The sequence below is a fragment of the Salvelinus fontinalis genome, chromosome 22 (assembly GCF_029448725.1).
Source record: "Salvelinus fontinalis isolate EN_2023a chromosome 22, ASM2944872v1, whole genome shotgun sequence".
NCBI classification, from domain to species: Eukaryota; Metazoa; Chordata; class Actinopteri; order Salmoniformes; family Salmonidae; genus Salvelinus; species Salvelinus fontinalis.
In genome coordinates this window covers 9,050,452-9,071,619 of record NC_074686.1, presented here as the reverse complement: position 1 = coordinate 9,071,619, position 21,168 = coordinate 9,050,452, and the positions used below count along the sequence as shown (strand labels likewise).

The 21,168-nt window shown below is 43.3% G+C and overlaps 1 protein-coding gene across 7 annotated transcripts in view; it reads left to right on the top strand.

The window, feature by feature from the left end:
• Window positions 1-21,168, top strand: part of LOC129819711 (glutamate receptor ionotropic, kainate 5-like) — a 110,870-nt gene that overhangs the window by 71,081 nt on the left and 18,621 nt on the right. For 3 of the 7 annotated variants that reach the window (XM_055876239.1, XM_055876242.1, XM_055876237.1), the window contains 7 exons: window positions 7,509-7,667; window positions 8,995-9,159; window positions 10,300-10,397; window positions 13,811-13,976; window positions 15,954-16,132; window positions 17,309-17,362; window positions 19,964-20,143. In XM_055876239.1, coding sequence (XP_055732214.1) covers window positions 7,559-7,667; window positions 8,995-9,159; window positions 10,300-10,397; window positions 13,811-13,976; window positions 15,954-16,132; window positions 17,309-17,362; window positions 19,964-20,143 — 951 coding nt within the window. In that variant the 5' untranslated portion in view covers window positions 7,509-7,558. Of the gene's footprint in view, window positions 1-7,505; window positions 7,668-8,994; window positions 9,160-10,299; window positions 10,398-13,810; window positions 13,977-15,953; window positions 16,133-17,308; window positions 17,363-19,963; window positions 20,144-21,168 lie in introns of all 7 variants that reach the window. The other 4 variants (XM_055876240.1, XM_055876238.1, XM_055876243.1 and 1 more) reach the window with 2 other exon arrangements.

The window sequence follows — 21,168 nt, the reverse complement described above, 5'->3', positions numbered from 1 at the left end:
AGAGGAAGTGTGTCCTTAGCGACTCCAGAGGGGTCATTCCCAGCGCCGCTAATTAACTCTCAATGTAAAATACTTAATGTACAACAGTTTTCATAAAGCATGCAGCAATGAAAACAACGATGATGCTACTACTGCACTGGGATCCCGTTGCTAGCTATCGGCTCCCTGCTTTCTCAAAAACTGTCTCAATCCCACTTCCTCTTACATCAACCAATTCCAAGAGCTGTGTCCTCTGTCAAATCATCCAACTAGAAGGATTGAGAGCGATAGAGAGGGCATTCTCTGTCAAGTACAGTAGCGCGTAACTCCATAGAGTGGAAGAACCTGCCACAGCTCGGGGGCCATTTTGTTTAATTTTAGCAGCACTCTGACTAACTCATATTAGACTTAGCATGGCTCTACTTTTTATAGGAGTGGGGGATGTGGGGAAGGCTCTAGGGGTGTTAGACTGTCATTTGGCTCTCTGCTGACAGTGAAAGACTGGCAGAGAGCCTACTTTTGCAATTGCAATTTTAATTCACCCCAAATTAGTGAGTCTCTAGGAGCATCCACAATGTTATGACTGGCTCAGTTAGTGGCCCCTTAATTGAATGTGTCTCTCCATGTTCTATCAGGCGTAGAGTCTACTTACTATGTACAGCCCTTGATGTTAGCTGTCTTTATTCTTTGGCCAAGCCTCTGTTAAATGTACCTTAATTGAATGTGTCTCTGTGTAAGGTATCTTCTTGTTATAGGTTGTACTGTAGACATTTTTACCAGGCTTAGAATCTGTTTACTATGTACATCCCTTGTAGCTAGCTAGCTCTCTGTATTCTTTAGCCAAGTTCGTGCTCGTAGAATTGAGAACGTTTTCTCAGAACCAGTCAAGGTTGTGTTATGTTCCATCCTTAGAACCTTGCCATACATGTGTAACCTTGGTCAAGTTGGACAGCAAATGTTCTATTTTTCTCAAATCTGACCAATTTCTGTGCTCTCTAGGCTCACATTTTATATTGCAGTTACCCTCCTGCCCATATATAAAATATATCCACCCTCCCCCTCTCCTTCCCATCTACCTCTTTCCCCCCACTTCCGTTCTGTCTTCGCTGACACTGTACAATCTCACTCATTCCCCGCTGGTGTGATGTCTCATGTTCTCCTCTGCAGCTGAGCGCAGTCAGGCCACAGAGGTTCAGCCTCACCTTCGCACTGTAGTAGCAGTGCCCTCTCCTCCGTCTATCCCTCCCTCCCTCCCTCTCTTCCTTCCTTCCTTCCTTCCTTCCTTCCTTCCTTCCTTCCTTCCTTCCTTCCTCCCTTCCATGTTTGTGATCGAGTGCTTTAACAACGATTGGAGTAGAGAAACACACCTACCACAAGAGTAAACCTGGAATGAACAGCTGAAGCAATATAGAATAGAGGCACAGTGCATGTCTTTAATACATTTATTCACAAACCCTATATATACAGTACAGCCTACAGTGCAGCCAACTGTACACATACACAGTTGGTACCAACAATGGAACAACCATTTGTTGGACTGTGCAATACATTAACAATATAGTTTAGTGTCCAGGTGGTTTTCCCTAACCATCTGTGTCAGACAATTGGCCGCCGTTTAAATTAATAGAATTCAGGAATAGACAGAGATGTCAAAACCGCAATTAGTGGAGTCAATGTAAACAATATAGCTAGTTACCACCATTCACCATCCACTACCCATTCCAAATCAATTTGGCTCACTCTTTCATTTCCTGTTTGTGCCGCATGTGGTGACGGTAGCCTAAAGTGGCATGCTAGCTGTCGGAAGAAAGCACAGCGGAAGGGCGTGCTCGTGTTGAACCCGTGCCACTGTTTGTAGGGAGAAATGTATGTCATGTGCCTCAGGCTAAATGAAAGGATTACCATGTCATTATAGCATTTGAGTCAGCAAGACGGCTGGCTCCATGATGCCGGCAAAGCAAAACAAAACCGTCTTATCCCCCAGGAATATAATGCTAATATCCTATATTTAGGGACGGTATTAAGTCCCATTACCCAACAGACTAACGGTTGATCCGGATGGATTCTTTTAAATATGTTATTCGACCATAAACATATTTGGCTCATTAAACTATAAGGTCCAAATAATGATGATCCATGCTGCTTTGAAAATATAGTAATTTATCAACCCTACAAGCAATACATTACTCTATTATTATGGTGAGAGATTATAATACAGTTTTAAATACCTCAATGAATCGTAAATGTCACGACCTGATCTGCTTCACCTGTCCTTGTGCTTGTCTCCACTCCTCTCCAGGTGTCGCCCATCTTCCCTATTATCCCCTGTGGATTTATACCTGTGTTCTCTGTCTGCTTGTTGCCAGTTCGTCTTGTTCGTTCAAGCTTACCAGAGTTTTTCCTGTCAGCTCCTTTCGTTTCCCAGCCTCTCTTTGCTAGTCCTCCCGGTTTTGACCTTTGCCTGTCCTGACCCTGTACCCTCCCGCCTGACCTCTCTGCCTGACCCTGAGCCTGCCTGCCGTCCTCTACCTTTGCTCCACCTCTGGTTTACTGAACCCTGCCTGTCCCTGACCCTGAGTCCGCCTGCCATCCTGTACCTTTGCCTTACCCTGGTTTTTCAACCCCTGCCTGCCTTGACCTGTCGTTGTCTGCCACTGTTTGCTACAATAAACACTGTTACTTCAACAGTTTGCATCTGGGTCTTACCTTAATCCCTGATAGGAAAGGAAACCACATTATAAACTATCACCCTCATGCACGAATATCATGGATATATTGGAATTAGTGGATATACAGTATGGAGGCTTAAATATCCTGACCTAGTGAGATATACATGGCAGAGGCTCAATCAAGTCATCTTGATTAAATTATGTAATTCTTAAAGTGTTGATAGGGGTCAAAATTGCTCTTACAGAATTTCCATGTGGGAGAGGATATTGGACATTTAATCAAAGCCTATTGGATGACAACTTGTTTTTGACTAGGACAGAAAAATTATCCCCTTGTTGCTTGGCCTTTAGAGGCAATTGAATACTCATCTTTAACACTCATCTTTAAAACAAAAGCAATTTAGGTCAAAAGAGTTCATATTAACAAAGGACATTGAGGGACTAATAGTACAGATAGATAGCAATAAAAACTGTACCATAGAGGCACAGAATAAGTTAGAGTAATTTATTTAAGAGAGATTAAGTGTAATATTATTTAAAAATTAAGCATACGGGATGGAATATGGGGGGAAATGCCCCAAATTCCTTTTTAATCTTCAACATAGAATATATGCTACCAAAAATGATTTACTAAAACGTATTACAAATGATGGAGTCACCCATGATTCACTAAACAATATTTTGAAAGAGGAACCAAAGTACTTTAAGAATATGTTTTCGTTTCAGTTTCCTCCAACTCCACTAACCAAAGTTAATTGTAAGGATTTCTTTCTAATAATAATGTACAAATAACAGCTGTACAGAAAGATTCATGTTAAGGTCAAATTATAGAGGTAGAACTTGATGAAATTAAAGACTTTAACTCCAGGGCTGGTATACCAGTTGAGTCATATCAAACCTTTTTTGATGTACTCAAAAAAGGTTTGTTATTAGTATGTTTTAACCACTCCTGTAAAAATGGTAGATTATCAGATACTCAACAAGGTTTTATTTCACTATTACTAATTCAGGACCCAGAGTGGTAAAATGTATTTTTTTTTCACCAGGTAGGTTAGTTGAGAACAAGTTCTCATTTGCAACTGCAACCTGGTCAAGAAAAAATATATAAAGATCCAGTCCATTAAAAAAATTGGAGGCCCTGTACACTTCAGTGTTGTGCCACAAAAATTTGAGCAAAATGCATAGCGCATAGAATTAAAAAGGTATTGTCGGATATTATTCATCCTAATCAGACAGGTTTTTTACATTGACGATACATTGGAGATAATATAAGACAAGTACTGGAAACAATAGAACACTATGAAACATCTGGGAAACCAGGCCTGCTATTCATAGCTGACTTTAAAAAGGCTTTTGATAAAGTAAGACTGGAATTTATACTGAACAGAAATATAAACGCAACATGTAAAATGTTGGTCCCATGTTTCATAAGATGAAATAAAATATTCTTTACACAGGTGCACTTTATGCTAGGAACAATAACAGGCCACTCTAAAATGTGCAATTTTGTTTACATCCTTGTTAGTGAGCAGTTCTTCTTTGCCAAGATAATCTATTCACGACAGGTGTGGCATATCAAGAAGCTGATTAAACGTCATTATCTTTACATTACACAGGTCCACCTTGCGCTGGGGACAATAAAAGGCCACTCTAAAATGTGCAGTTTTGTCACAACACAATGCCACAGAGGTCAAGGTTTGAGGGAACTAGCAATTTGCAGGCTGACTGCAGAATGTTAATTTCTCCGCCATAAGCCGCCTCCGTTGTTTTAGAGAATTTGGCAGGACGTCCCACCGGCCTCACAACCACAGACCATGTGTAACCATGACAGCCCAGGACCTCCACATCCGGCTTCTTCACCTGCGGGATTATCTGAGACCAGCCACCCGGACAGTAGATGAAACTGTGGGTTTGCACAACTGAAGAATTTCGAACTGTCAGAAACCGTCTCAGGAAAGCTCATCTGCATGCTCGTTGTCCTCACCAGGGTCTTGACCTGACTGGAGTTCGGCGTCATAGCCGACTTCAGTGGGAAAATGCTCACCTTCGATGGTCACTGGCACGCTGGAGAAGTGTGCTCTTCACGAATGAAGCCCTGTTTCAACTGTAATGGGCAGATAGCAGACAGTGTGTTAAAGAGTGTTGGAGTGCTGCATCAGATGACCTGGCCTCCACAATCATCCGACCTCAACCCAATTGAGATGAGTTGGACCACAGAGTGAAGGAAAAGCAGCCAACAAGTGCTCCTTCAAGACTGTTGGAAAATCATTCCAGGTGAAGCTGGTTGAGAGAATGCCAAGAGTGTGCAAAGCTGTCATTAAGGCAAAGGGTGGCTATTTTGAAGAATCTCAAATATATATTGATTTGTTTAACACTTTTTGGGTTTTTGATTCCATATGTGTTATTTCATAGGTTTTATGTCTTCACTATTATTCTACAATGTAGAAAATAGTAAAAATAAAGAAAAACCCTGGAATGAGTAGGTGTGTCCAAACTTTTGACTGGTACTGTGTTTGTGTGTGTGTGTGTATATATATATATATAGTAGCAGGCTCAAGGGTGTGGGGTTTCCACGTCACCAAGTTCAATAACAAAACATGCACCAGTAACACAAATAGAATGCAAATAGGGAGTTTATTAGGGATTTTGGTACACTGGGGAAGAAGGTGGAATTCACCAATCACCTCACAGTCCACAAGCCGTTCTCGTTGTTCGTTCCGTTCTCCAGGGGTAATCCTCACACTCGGGTTCTTAGCCAATCTGGTTCTGTACCCAAGGGGTGTGGTCTGACAGTCCAGGTCACAACGGGTAATCACACAGATATTGTTCTCTCTTCTCCCCCTCTTCATATAGCACTTTGTTCTCTCCTTACTCTGCCCCTTTGTGCAGACTGCTTCTTCCTTTCTCCCCAAACACTTCCTGGCTTAACGTCCGCCGCCTCGCTTCGTTGGGGCAGGAAGACCATATAAGGCTCGGGGGTGGAGCCAGCGACCTGCAAGATATCTCCCCTCAATAACCACTCCCCTCACCTCTCCCTGCCGTCTGCCACAATATATTTATAAAAAAATATATATGGGGGATTGGAAATGATGCAGACAATTACATTGATAGAAGCCACAATGTATTTGCAAAATTAAAGTTGATGCACCCCTAAATAAAAAAACAAGTTCCTTTGTAACTTTCAGTATTTGTTGGGCTATCTTCCTCCACATTAGAGTAGTTTATGGCTAACTACTTTTTACTTGAAAGGCAGAGCTAATGTTAACTCAAGTGTTTGTTTTTTAAACCTCTTTAAACTGGACCAAAAAACACTTTCAAAGCAGCAGAAATAATGTGAGGTAGATTTTTATCAGGACTGTATTGTTTAACACGGTAAAGAACTTTCAGATAAGATTCAACGATGAGAAAACTCCATGCTGATATTTTCCATTTTATTCGTAGGAAAGTAACTCATGTTTGTAATCCCCTCTTGATTTAAAGGGGTAATCTGCAGTTCAAACAAGAACAAAGCCACCACACCACCACTGTTTTGGTGAACAGCTGAGGGATGGGTCTGGTGATATGCAACCACTCAAATTCATAGACAGAGCTATGGATGCAAGGACTCACCATCGATGAGATCAACACAGTTCTGACCATGTTCTGTAAACAAAGCATATATTTTGGGTTCTGATAGGGTATGACAGTTTAACTAAGCTCAGGAGGTGTTTAGAAGTTCTACTCTTCAAGAATCAATGGCTATATGTATCATTCATTTAAAAGTCCCAAAAATTGATGTGGCAATCACAGATTGCCTCTTTAAGCGAACGCACCCAGAGGTGCCATGTTTTATTGCAGTGTACTGTAACAGCAGTCTCACTACATGGCACCACATGTAGCCTAGCGGAAGCTCCTAATTAATTAGGATCATTATAATATTTATTTCTACCAGGCACCATTTCTCATTTTCTCCTACAATTTGTACCGTGTCTATTCCTACTATATTTTCCGTCACTCAGTACAGCTGTCTCGTGTGCTCTCTGTCTTCCTCTAATATTAGCTCAATTCTCTTTCTTTATCTATTACCGCTCATCTCACACTGTCTTGCACTCCTCAGTCTCTTGCCTTGTCAGCCTGTCCTACTCAACTCTTTCAATTTAAATTCATTATGGAATCCAGTTTAAATGCATGCAGGAAGGCGTCATTGTCAGGACAAATAAACATTTAGCAGGGGTAACAAATCAGACAGTTGACAAAATAACTCACTGTCCAGAGTACAGATAAAGTTATGGGATGTGATGGAACTATATTAGACTTGTTTTACCCCATGGCTACTTCCTGTGTTCAGTTATACCGGCCCTCCCTAAATCTCACTACTGTAGCTGTAATCTACTTTGAAGATTTTTACACATTTTGCCATCCCTCCTCAACTAATTATCCTATTTTTCTACACCTTTGTCTCTCCTTTTTTTCTCTCGCTCCATTTCTCTCTCTCCTGGCTTCCCCTATTTCTTACTCGCTTTGTGCTCTTTAAGTTTTCCTTGAGTGACTAATTCTGGTGGCCATGTGAACTATCTGTGTGTGTGTGCTGCCTCTTTACCTCTGAAATATAGACATGAATTCCTGGGGAGCATCTCAATGACATACTCCACACGTCCTCTCTCCTCACCTCCTTAAAACCCATTGGAGTAGAAGGTCAGAGGGGAGGGGCCTCTGGCTTGTTCATCCAATGGATTTCAAGAAGGAGGCGAGGAGAGAGGAGAGAGGAGTATGCAACTGAGATTCTCCCCTAGTCAGGTGTGTATTATATCACTTAGCTCCAGCCATATATTATGTCATATAGTTCTATATTATGTTATAATGAGTCCTCCCGTCCAGCAGGTGGTGGACCAGGCAGCCAGAAGACCGTTCTCCATGAGGAGTAGTGGAAGATGCCGGCTCTGCCAGCGCTGCTGCTGTCGATTTACTTCCTCTTACTGTTGCTGACCATGGCCCCGCTCTCTTTCACCCAGGCTCCCGCGCTCTCCTCCGTCAGAATGGGTGGGGTTTCTACTAGTTACCACCGCCACAAAGTCAAAATGGGCTATATCATAAAAATGCATGAAAACTAAAATTAGGTATTTGGTCTTAATTTAAGGTTAAGGTTAGGCATACGGTTAGCAGTGTGGGTAAGGTTAGGTTTAAAATCACATTTTATGAAGATAAATTGTAGAAATAGGCAGGGTTTATGCCTTTGTGGCTGTGGTAACTAGTGATGACCGAACGTGTGTGATGGGATCACACTATCATGGCTGACAAGGCAATCTACTCCTCAGTGTCTTTACCAACTGTTTGTGGTTATTGACTTGCCATTTTGATTAATGCGATTATAGTTCACCATATGTACCATATGTACCACAAATGTATATATATATTTTCTTTAACCTTTATTTAACTAGGCAAGTCAGTTAAGAACACATTCTTATTTACAATGACGTCCTACCAGAAGGCAAAAGGCCTCCTTCCCCGACGGGGGATGGGATTAAAAATGTAAGAAAAATATAGGACAGAACACACGACAAGAGAGACACAACAACACTACATAAAGAGAGACCTAAGACAACAGCATAGCATGGTAGTGACACATGAAAACACAGCATGGTAGCAACACAACATGACAACAGCATGGTAGCAACACAACACGGCAGCAGCACAACATGGTAGCAGCACAAAACATGGTACAAACATTATTGGGCACAGACAACAGCACAAAGGGCAAGAAGGTAGAGAGAACAATACATCACGCGAAGCATCCACAGCTGTAAGTAAGAGTGTCAGTAAGAGTGTCTGGTAACACAGGAAGCTGCAGTGCAGTACAGTACAGTTCACAGTACAATGTTCTATCAATGTCTCCATGGATACACATACTGTAGGCTAATTGAAGATCAGGAAGATAAGGCTTGGATCAGAGAATGCCTCATTCCTCAGTAATTGTAATGTAAACATGGGTCGTTACCATAAGGATGATAGGGTCATTTATGAACTCATTTGGTTATGTACATCTGGCTGACTTCACCGATGTGATCATCATTCAGTGATCATCCTAAATGTCAGATGACAGGTTGTCCACTTTTCCCCCTGAATAACCTTTCCTTGAAAATGGCTCTAGTCCGTGTGATTCTCTGTGACTCACCCCTGGCATCCATTTCACAGATGGGTTGAATGTTAGTCAAAAGGTCAGCCTTATTGGAACATAGATCAGATAGACTTATTTTGAAAGGAATGACAAAACCCAACAGTGGATTTGAATCCATCTGCCCCCGGGTCTGGTTTTTCATGCTCCTTTTTCTTCTCGTCTATCTTTCTATCGTTCTATTTATCCCCCCAGCGGCCATTTTGGACGACCAGTCGGTGTGTGGGCGAGGGGAGCGGCTAGCGCTGGCCCTGGCCAGGGAGAACATTAACAGTTTTTTTGAGGGCCAGTCCAGAGCCCGGGTGGAGGTGGACATCTTCGAGCTGCAGAAGGACTCACAGTACGACACCACCGATACCAGTAAGCATGATCAGTACAAACCACTATTTTCTAAATTGAGCTGGATAGACATCTTATTCAGTCAAATGTGACCGACGGGTTTCAAACCCAGGTCGAATCCTGGGTAGCGCAAGAATGTATTAGCCCGCTGAGCTAATGTCAATGTTCCACTTATTGTCAACTATATCTGGATAGACACTTTACTCATACAAATTTGACAGAATGGGTTCAAACCAAGATCTCCTGAGTGCCACAAGACTGTTAGCCCTCTGAGCTAAAGACAAGACATTATCTCAGGAGGAGCTAATGCAAGTCTACTGATCCCAGGCAAGGTTACTCATCACATGAGTTACACCGACATACACTCACACACTCACAGTGTACCGCTGACAAACGTTATTGTCTTGGAGAAGGACGAATCGACCGAGTAAGCTAAGTGTGTGTGTCGGAGATCATTATTTTTCACGTTATAGCCTTTTGTACTCCCACCATCACAAACGGAGGCAATATGGTAGTCGGTGTTAAGTTGCTCTTTAAACAATGTGTGATCTACAAGTATTCACGTGCAAACACACTCACACACCACAGGAGGTTGGTGGCACCTTAATTGGGGAGGACGGGCTGGTGGTAATGGCTGGAGCGGAATAAGTGGAATGGTATCAAATACATCAAACACATGGTTTGATGCCATTCCATGCACTCCGCTCCAGCCATTATTGTGCCCCTTCCTCCCCTCAACAGCCTCCACTGATACACACACACACACACATTGCTAATCTGTCTCGGATCTGGGAGAGCCGTACAGGTTTTTCTGAACAGAATAATAACACTCATCTCCAATAGACAGAGTGAGGATTCAGATTGCCGTTATGGCTACAATTAATCAAAAGTGTCCGGCATTGACTCTTAATTTGATATATCATCCAAGAACTGGACAGAACTGGACCTCGTCCAAGACATTGACTCTTCCGTCTTGCTGGTAAATTCTCTCTCCTTACTAATTCCCCCCTCTCTCCCTCACTCCCTCACTCCCTCCTGTCTGTCTGTCTGTCTGTCTGTCTGTCTGTCTGTCTGTCTGTCTGTCTCCTCATTTCTCTCTCTCTCTCTCTCTCTCTCTCTCTCTCTGTCTCTCTCTCTCTCTGTCTCTCCCCTCTGTCTCAGTGTGTCAGATATTGCCGAAGGGGGTGGTCTCTGTGATTGGCCCCGCCTCCAGTCCTGCCTCAGGGTCAACTGTCAGTCACATCTGTGGGGAGAAGGAGGTGCGCTAGCTATGTCCTCTAAACCACATTCACACTGCTACTCATACTATATCCCCATACTCCCATAAACCACTACTCCACTACTTGTCTGCTTACTGGATGATTACCGATCATTGAAAGGACTGGATAGGTTTCGGACATTTTGTTTATACCTATCCTGCTGGGGTTTACTTATTAAGGAAATGTACTCTCACTGGCCAGATTATTAGGGACACCCATCTAGTACCGGGTCGGACCACCCTTTGCATCCAGAACAACCTGAATTCTTCTGGGTATTCTACAAGGTGTTGGAAACGTTACACAGGGATGTTGGTCCATGCTGACGCGATGGCATCACACAGTTGCTGCAGATTGGACGGTGGTACATTCATGCTGCTAACAGCCCGTTCCATCTCATCCCATTATGCTCTATAGGGTTGAGGTCTGGGGACTGACCAGGCCACTTAAGTAAACTGAGCTCACTGTCAAGTTCCAGGCAATGTTTTTCCACTCCTCAATTGTCCAGTGTTGGTGATCGCGTGCCCACTGGAGCCGCTTCTTCTTGTTTTTAGCTGAAAGGAGTGGAACTTGGTGTGTTCGGATGTTGCAGTAGCCCATCTGTGACAAGGATCGACGAGTTGTGAGTTCCGAGATGCCGTTCTTCACACCAATGTTGTACTGCGCCGTTATTTGTCTGTTTGTGGCCCGCCTGTTAGCTTGGACGATTCTTGCCATTCTCCTTCGACCTCTCTCATCAAAGAGCTGTTTTCGCCCACGGGACTGCCGTTGACTGGATGTTTTTTGTTTGTCGCACCATTCTTGGTAAACCTTAGACACTGTTGTGAAAAGCCCAGGACGGTAGCAGTCTCTGAGATACTGGCTCTGTCGTGCCTGGCACCGACAATCATACCACGCTCAAAGTCGCTTAGGTCACTCGTTTTGCCCATTCTAATGTTCAATTGAACAGTAACTGAATGCCTGGATGCCTGGATACCTGTCTGCCTGCTTTATATAGCAAGCCAAGGCCACGTGACTCACTGTCTGTAGGAGCAATCCATTTTCATGAACGGTTGGGGTACCTAATAAACTGGCCGGTGACTGTATGTAGCACTGCTATAAATTCAAATCAAACTTTATTTGTCACATGAGCCGAATACAACAAGTTTAGACCTTACGTGAAATGCTTATTTACAAGCCATTAACCAACAGTGCAGTTGAAGAAGAGTTAAGAAAATATTTACCAAATAAACTAAAGTAAAAAATAATAAAAAGTAACACAATAAAATAACATTAACGAGGCTATATACAGGGGTACCGGTATCGAGTCAGTGTGCAGGGGTACAGGTTAGTTGAGGTAATTTGTACATGTAGGTAGAGGTGAAGTGACTTTGCATAGATAATAAACAGCGAGTAGCAGCAGCTTACAAAACCAATGGAAGGGCGGGGTCAATGTAAATAATTGTTTAACAGTCCTATGGCTTGGGGGAAGAAGCTGTTAAGGAGCCTTTTGGTCCTAGACTTGGCGCTCCGGTACCGCTTGCCGTGCGGTAGCAGAGACAACAGTCTATGACTTGGGTGACTGGAGTCTCTGACAATTTTATGGGCTTTCCTCTGACACCGCCTATTATATAGGTCCTTGATGGCAGGAATCTTGGCCCCAGTGATGTACTGGGCCATACCCACTACCCTCTGTAGCGCCTTACGGTCACATGCCGAGCAGTTGCCATACCAGGCGGTGATGCCACTGGTCAAGATGGTCTCGATGGTGCAGCTGTAGAACTTTTTGAGGATCTGGGGACCCATGCCAAATCTTTTCAGTCTGCTGAGGGGGAAAAGGTTTTGTCGTGCCCACGTCACGACTGTCTTGGTGTGTTTGGACCAAGATGTTGGTGATGTGGACACCAAGGAATTTGAAACTCTCGACCCGCTCCACTACAGCCCCGTCGATGTTAATGGGGGCCTGTTCGGCCCGCCTTTTCCTGTAGTCCACGATCAGCTCCTTTGTCTTGCTCACATTGAGGGAGAGGTTGTTGTCCTGGCACCACACTGCCAGGTCTCTGACCTCCTCCCTATAGGCTGTCTCATAGTTGTCGGTGATCAGGCCTACCATTGTCGTGTTGCTAGCAAACTTAATGATGGTGTTCGCTTTGGATAAAAGCCTCTGCTAAATGGCATATGTTTTAAGTCCTTTCAGATCAGTGGATGTTAGGGAGAGGAGACGTGGAAACAGTTCATGTTGGGACACAGCCAACATCACTCTAGGAAATGTCCTCTCTGTTCTCTCTCTCTCGGTCATAGTTTAGTGAACTCTGTAATGAGTTAACTGGGGCTCATTCAGTTCGAACCTGCATGGTCACACTTCGGTCATGCAGAGATTTGACCTGGTTAATACTCCTTCTTTCACTAGCTACGATAATGAATCAGTCTTAAACCATGGTTAGATTACGATCTCTCGTCATATGAATCTGCAACGGAATGCTGTCAATCATCTACCAATGGAAATCTCTTCAGGCATTTTCACAATAAACTTAATTTAAGGAAGGGCCAAGCAGCATTTCATCCCAGGGGCGAAACATTTCAGACCTGGCCCTTAGCCAGATTGAGTCAAACAGGGTTTAAAATCACGCCACAGGAAGAAAATGCAAATGTGAAAAGAATGTAGCCCGTTTACCCTGGAGTTGTCTATGGATGAAATACCAGTATAAAAACAGCTTTTGTTTTGTTTGGTTGAATTGGGTTGAATATGTCAATGTGATGGACAGAGCATGATAATGATGTCCAGGGTAAAAACTATAACGCCCAATGCAGCCGTTTTGATCTCAATGCCAAATAATTACCTTACTGTAGTAGTTCTCAGGCAAGAATTTTGCTAGGACTGTCTGGGACTGGTCTGAGCGACGAGGGGAAGGGGGAGAGATGTCATCTGAAAACTAGCTCTTATTGGCAGACGTTTTAAACTCTCTTTGTTATTGGTCTATAGGAACTTATAGTGCCTGGTGATGTCGCCAGGCAAGCCAAAACTCCACCCATGCGAAACCTGCTGATTAGAAGGTCTTGTGTAGATTGTATTTTCAACCAGCAACTATCAGGAAATATCCCCCGATCAAATGTTTTCCCACTTTTACAGTGTTCGTTTCATCAGCTGTTGTACAATATGATACAAAACACAGCGAAAAACATCATTTTGACTGCACTGGGCCTTTAATTTACCACCCAACCCCTTCCTCTCCCTTCCTTTACTCTTTGTGTACGATATGCTAATAATACTTTTGCTTTTTATAGTGTACACACGTATGACAATAATAATCCATTAGTATCATACATAGTACCATCCTTTATAACATACTCACATAAACAATTATGAACACTTCCCATGAGCGATTCATAATGCCTAAAAGTGCATTTGTAACGCCTTATGTTGCCTGCTGTCTCAGATCCCTCATGTGAAGGTGGGCCCGGAGGAGACGCCCAAACTCCCATACCTCCGCTTCGCCTCGGTCAGCCTCTACCCCAGCAACGAGGACCTGAGCCTGGCTATAGGTGCCATCCTCCGCTCTTTCAGCTACCCCACCGCCAGCCTCATCTGCGCCAAGGCAGAGTGTGAGTGTATGCCTCAGGGCATCTGATACTGCATGCATCTTCCTGTAGTTCCCTACTTGTATAATTCCGTGCTACGACACCTCCCTACGTACACATTTTGTGGAAAGGGTTCTACATGGAACCCAAAAGTGTTCTAACTGGAACCAAAAGGTGCTATCTAGAAACTAAAATGGTCCTGTGGCTGTCCCCACGGGAGAACCTTTAGAAGAACCCTTTTTGGTTCCAGGTAGAACCCTGTTGGGTTCCATGTAGAACCCTTTCCACAGAATATTTTACATGGAACCAAAAAAGGTTCTACCTGGAAGCAAAAAGGGTTCTCCTATAGGGACACCTGAAGAACCCTTTTGGAACCCTTTTTTCTAAGAGTGTGCAGTCTATTTCCTTTACCTCCATACATCAACTCTCCACAGTTACGGTTTGATCTGAGCAAAGGCTGAGTGTGAGTGCAGGGTGTTTGATATTCCGTTTGTCTCATGCTTCTAGACCTTGCCTATTGTTGCAGTATCACCAGTGTGAGGGTGGAGAGTGTATAAGAAATTATACACTGTATACGTTGTCAAATGAGATGCCCTGCGTTGCTGTTTTCCTCAAGGTGCATGTTTACATTTGAGTCATTTAGAAGATGCTCTTATCCAGAGCGACTAACATGAGCAATTAGGGTTAAGTGCTTTGCACATCGATAGATTTTTCACCTAGTTTCTCTGGAATTCAAACCAGCGACCTTTCGGTTACTGGCCCAATGCTCTTAACCACTAGGCTACCTGCCGCCTCCATGCTCACGTAATCCTTTATTTAGCAGGTTCAAGTAGTCCAAGCAGGTTCAAGTAGTGTATAGCTATCTGTTGAGGTTCATGTATTGTGTATGTGTTTTGACGCTTTAGACTTGTCAGCGTACAGCCGATGCCCCTGAAGCTTCAGCAGAGCAGTAATGCGTATCATTTTGCATTGGTCTGATGCTCCTCTCTTCAAACTCCAACAAAGACCCTGAACTGCACAAGAGTACTCCAGTAGCCTGGAGCCATTCATACAACCCCTCTATCACCCTCCCATCAGTCCTCCTGCGTTCCAGGGTCCCCTGCACACAGACTGCAGCCGCCCAGCCAGTCCAGGTGGTGGATTAGCCCAGTTCCCCTCCAGAGTGGATTATGCCTTCCACTTATGAGCTGCTGCTCTACTCGACCGCTCAGGTCTGGGCCAAGGTTGGGTGTGCCGAATGCATCTTTTAACAGTCCGCACAACCCTCTCTCTTTATGGAGCCCACTGTTTTCCCACTGGGCTGGTCTGGTCTGTGCGCCGTGTAACGTTCTTTCGCAAAATGGTGTCTATTCTTTCCTCTTCCCTTGGTTTTCCTTGTTTTATTTTCCAGTCGGCAATATTGCCACTGTGTTGGTTTGTCTGTTCCCTGTTCAAGGCCCAGTTCAATTCCAGTCACCCTATGGAGAGTTTATTGTTGCGATTATCAAGGTCAGGCATGTGATAGATTCGTTTTTGGATAGAGTAACTCACTGGTCACTGACTGTTATAAAAAGGGGTAGGAAGTAAAGGTGGACATGTACTTTCTGTCCAGGGACGAAGATGAGGATAGTCCTCCTCATTCATTTAAGGAAAAAGTGAAACAATTTAACACATTCAGAAATCCTTCTTGTAACTCAAATGATACCTTTGTTACACACCTCACCTAAATATCGGATTAAACATACTGGTAACAGAGAATGTGAAAATATGTGTTAACAGCACCATCTAGACATGTACAGTTACCTTCTGGTTACCAAAGTAGATTTAAAGTTACTACACAGCATAATATAAAGTGATGGGGGACAGAGAAATAGAGCAAAAGATCATGTTTTTCCGGTAGCAGTAATCAAAAAGTCTTTTGAAATAGCAATACAGTGCTATCGTACTCTGTAATGTTTGGTTGAGGTATCACAAAGTATGTGTTTCATCAAGCCTCTGAAGTGCTCCGCCTCCACCCCGTAGGCCTGCTGCGATTGGAGGAGCTGGTGCGGCGCTTCCTGATCTCCCGGGAAACACTGTCCGTTAGGATGCTGGACGAAAGCCTGGACCCCACCCCCCTGCTAAAGGAGATCAGAGACGATAAAGTGGCTACTATCATCATCGACGCCAATGCTTCCATCTCCTACCTCATCCTCAGAAAGGTCAGGACCCTCACCAGGCTACAGTCACAAAGACAACTAACAACAGTGTGGTCCTCTGTAGCTCAGGTGAAAGAGCAAGGTGCTTGCAATGTCAGCATAGTGGGTTTGATTCCCGGGACCACCCGTACGTAAAATATATGTACGCATGACTGTAAGTCGCTTTGGATATAAGTCCTGCTTAACGGAATATATTAGAATTATATATTTAAGCAATATTAAGCCAATATACCACGGCTAAGGGCTGTTCAAACATGACGCAATGCAGAGTGCCTGGATACAGCCCTTAGCCGTGGTATATTGGCCATATACCACAAACCTCCGAGGTGCCTTATTGCTATTATAAACTGGTTAACAATGTCATTAGAGCTGTACAAATAACTGTTTTGTCATACCCGTGGTATACGGTCTGATGTACCACGGATGTCAGCCAATCAGCATTCAGGGCTCGAACTATCCAGTTTATAATATAGTTTAAAATCTTTCAAAGAATCATGTAGCACTTTATTTGAAAGTTACCTAGAGCTACATAAGGACTTCATAACACATGCATACACATAACACATTTGTAAGCAGTACATAAACATTCCATAAATGCTTATGTCAAGTTGATAATCATTGTGTCATAGTGATGTTAACATGATATAATTAATCTACTTGCAGGTGTTGACATGAGCATTTATAACATTCAAGAAATGCTTAAACACTGCTTATGAATCTGCTATGTATGAATTATTAATGTATTAGCAGAGACTTATGTAGGTTCGCCTTGCCCAGCTCAATGTCATTCTCTGCAATATAACACATAGCACCATTTATCCTACTCAATATTGTGGCCAGAAGGCACATTATATATGTATGCTTTGAAATGAATGTAGTATTCTATTCTGTAGTCTACTGGTGCCAGTACTGTAAGCTATGTAAACGCTAGATGTAGTGTTCACGTATGCCATGTGTATGCACGTGTAATCAACTGTCAACAATAGCAGATATGCGATGTTAACTTTCAAAGGTCAAAGTTCTACATGCTAAACACCTGCTCATGTGTCTAAAGCTAGCAAACGTGTTACCTGAATGCCATATGATAAAGTTACTGCATTACCCACAGTGCAGTGCAGTTCAGTGTATCAGCACTGTTACAATGCCCCCCCCCCCCCTCTCTCCTTTTCCACCCCTCAGGCATCAGAACTGGGGATGACATCAGCGTTTTACAAGTACATACTCACCACAATGGTAAGAGCATACCAATCAAAATTCTCCTCCCCTCCCTCTCCATACCCTACCCACAATCCTCTCTGCTCGGCCTGTGGACGGCTATCGCGGCAGATCTCATCTGAAATGCATGATGGGAGTGCACTGCTTGTCATCATTATTTCTGTGCCTGGCGCATGCCCTTGTGCGAGGTGACTTACATAGCTAGTAATATTTTCTACATCTTATCCCGTCCCGTCTACAGTGCAGGGCATTTTTGCTGTGGTACTTACAAGTGCGCACGCCTCACACACCCAAGTGAGAAACGGCAGTTCCCTGAACATTGGAGAGGGACCAGAAATCTCTAAATCATGACCCTTTTCATTTTCATAGCTGAATGGCACGCCGCTCTACTGTCTGGAACTAGAAGCATTGGTGTCCTGCCTGCCGGTGCCAAAACGCTGTCCCTGTATTGTACCATGGTCTCCTTACTGTATTCAGCTACTGTGAGACGCTGTGGTACACTGTTACTACTGCTGTCCAAATGCAATTACCTTTTCCAGAGCCGTATTTCAGATATGCTGTATTTCAAAATTATTTTAAAAAGAAGAAAGATGTACTTACTTACTGCCCTTTTCTACCCCTATTCCACACTACTATCTCATACCTCACTGTCAGTGGCGGTCAGTGCCATTTATTAGCATGTCCTTATTTCTATTACAGCATGTTGGATGACTGTCATTCATATTCCATTCACCCAGTTCCATTCACCCAGTAACATCAATAGGTTTAAGCTACTACATGATACAAAAATGTTCCCTATACCCATCATGAGGTTTCTACAAACTAGCCTATGAATGAAAGTTTACAACATAGGTGCACGTACACAGGTCGAGATCATTTTGCGATGACAGACAGTGACACATGGACAGACAGTGACACATTCAATACCTCCTTGCACACTCTTGCCTGCATCTAGTTTATCTAGGTGTCAATGGTGTGTGTACTGGGAGCGGAGTCAGGTGCAGGAGAGCAGAGAGTTGTGAACAGGCGCACACTTTATTTAGGCAGGAGAAACCAACAGACGGACGCCACTGCGTCAAGCCTCCAGCCAATAAGGCAAAAGTGCAAACGGGCAAACAGTCACAATAATTATGTACAAACAAATAAACATACCTCGTGAGATAAAACACGGGATAAACGCATACCAGTACAGCGCGTCAAAATAGACACGTAAGACAAAACAATCTTACACAAAGACATGAGGGGGAACAGAGGAATAAATACATGTAGTGTGATTGGGGAATGAAAACCAGGTGTGCAGGGAACAAGACAAAACAAATGGATACATGAAAAATGGAGCATCGATGGCTAGAAAGCCGGTGACGTCGACCGCCAAACGCCGCCCGAACAAGGAGAGGAGCCGGAAGTCGTGACACTAGGGTGTAATCATTAGTACAACAGTTGCAAATTAGTTTATATTGGACAAATTCAGGTATTTTTTATCCCAGTTTCGTTTGCTTCAATTTAAGAAACGTTTTTCCACAGAATCGGCAGAAGGAATACACATCCCTGATCACGCATAAACACATTTCACGTTCATGTAACATCCTAGTCAACATAGCTAATAGAACTAATGAGTTAGTAAACCCGCTACAATTATGCAGTAACGTTACAGTGTACAGTCAGTAAGCAGTTAGGCAATATATTAATAAAACCAAAAGCTTACCTTGACTTGGAAGAGTTTCAGTGTTGTGTTGGATAGTCATAGCCAGCTAGATAACATAGCATCCCTCTGTTTGAGCCGGTTGTTTGAGTAATTAAACTAGCCAGCTGCATTTGCTAGCTAAGTAAGTGAAACTGAAAGTGAAAAAATTACAATCTCTCTCTCTCTCTCTCTCTCTCTCTGGCTTCTCCTTCATTTTTGAAGAAATTAATTTGTTCAAAACTGTTCAACTATTGTCTATCTCTCTCTTTGAGTCAACTGCTCACCACATGTTATGCACTGCAGTGCTAGATAGCTGTAGCTTATGCTTTCAGTACTAGATTCATTCTCTGATCCTTTGATTGGGTGGACAACATGTCAGTTCATGCTGGAAGAGCTCTGATAGGTTGGAGGACGTCCTCCGGAAGTTGTCATAATTATGGAAGGGGGTAGGAACCAAGTGCCTCCTAGGTTTTGTATGGAAGTCAATGTACCCAGAGGAGGACGGAAGCAAGCTGTCCTCCAGCTACACCATGGTGCTACCCTACAGAGTGCTATTGAGGATCCTGTAGACCTTCATTGCAAAACAGTGTGTTTTAATCAATTATTTGGTGACGTGAATATATTTTGTGTGGTTTTATCTAAAAAGGATCACTTTTTCAATGTAATACCATTTTTGTTTTTGTGAAATTCACTGAGGAGGATGGTCCTTCCCTTCCTCCTCTGAGGAGCCTCCACTGCTCACTGTTAAACAATAATTTAATTGACATGACTGGGGAGGGGGAAAACATTAACATTTTCCCCTACCTGTATGGTTTAGCTAGCTCTCTCAGAATGTTCACTCCCAAGCCCCTCCCACCTTCTTGTGTCAATCAGGACTTTCTCCTGCTGCGATTAAACTAACTCCCGAGCACCTCCCTCCCTCTTTTGTCAATCAGGACTTTCCCCTGCTGCGATTGGACGACGTGGTGGATGACCAATCCAACATCGTAGGTTTCTCCATGCTCAACAGCAGCCATCCCTTCTACCTGGAGTTCATCAGGAGTCTCAACCTGTCCTGGAGGGAGGGCTGTGACCTCAGCCCCTACCCCGGCCCGTCGGTGAGAACCGGAATCCTTGTATGTGGTTGTACTCATACACTATTACTGTGACTAACACTCATACTCATACTCACACTCTTTCATATACTGTACTCATATACTCTCATATACTCTAACTCATATCTTCTTCAAACACTCATATATTGTGTAGTCTTACTGTCACTCGTATACTAATTATTTACCAGCACTCATATACTTGTTACTCATATCGTTTTCTCACATACTGTTACTGCTGTCAATCATATACTGCTACAGTAATTTACTCATATACGGTCAGCTAAGTATGTTTGTGTTCTCTCTACTGCTAAGTTATCCACGTGCTGTTACCCGTATACTCTCGACTATGATAACTTATACTGATATAGTATTATATATTTTATACTATAACAGTATAATGACATCCAATTCTACATACTCACTCATACACTTACTCATGCGTGCAATGCCACACATTTACACGTACATTTCTAGGTCACACACAGCGGAGGAGGCTGGTGGGACGAGCTATAGGAGGACGGGCTCTTTGTAATGGCTGGAATGGAACGGTATCAAACCCATCAAACATATTGAAACCACATGTTTGATTCCGTTCCATTAATTCCAAGCCAGCCATTAGAATGAGCCCGTCCTCCTGTAGCTCCTCCCACCAGCCTCCTCTGATAGACAGACTTTATCACTATTCCTTTTTACACGGTCAAACTGCCTGTCGAAGTAAACATATTGCCATGCTGTCACTCACAGTCTGCGTGATTCACACTCTGCCAGGTTGACTGATGCCTGACCAGATGTCATTCATTTTAAAGGGATACTTCTGCATTATGGCAATGAGGCTCTTAATCTAGTCAGGTGAACTCATGGATACCATTTTATGTCTCTGCGTGCAGTTTGAAGGAAGTTGCTAACTAGCGCTATCGCATTTGCCAACTAGCGTTAGCACAATGACTGGAAGTCTATGGGTAGCAAGCTAGCAGATACCCATAGACTTTCAGTCATTGCGCTAATGCTCGTTAGCATTGGCTCGCAAAACTACCTCTAACTTCCTT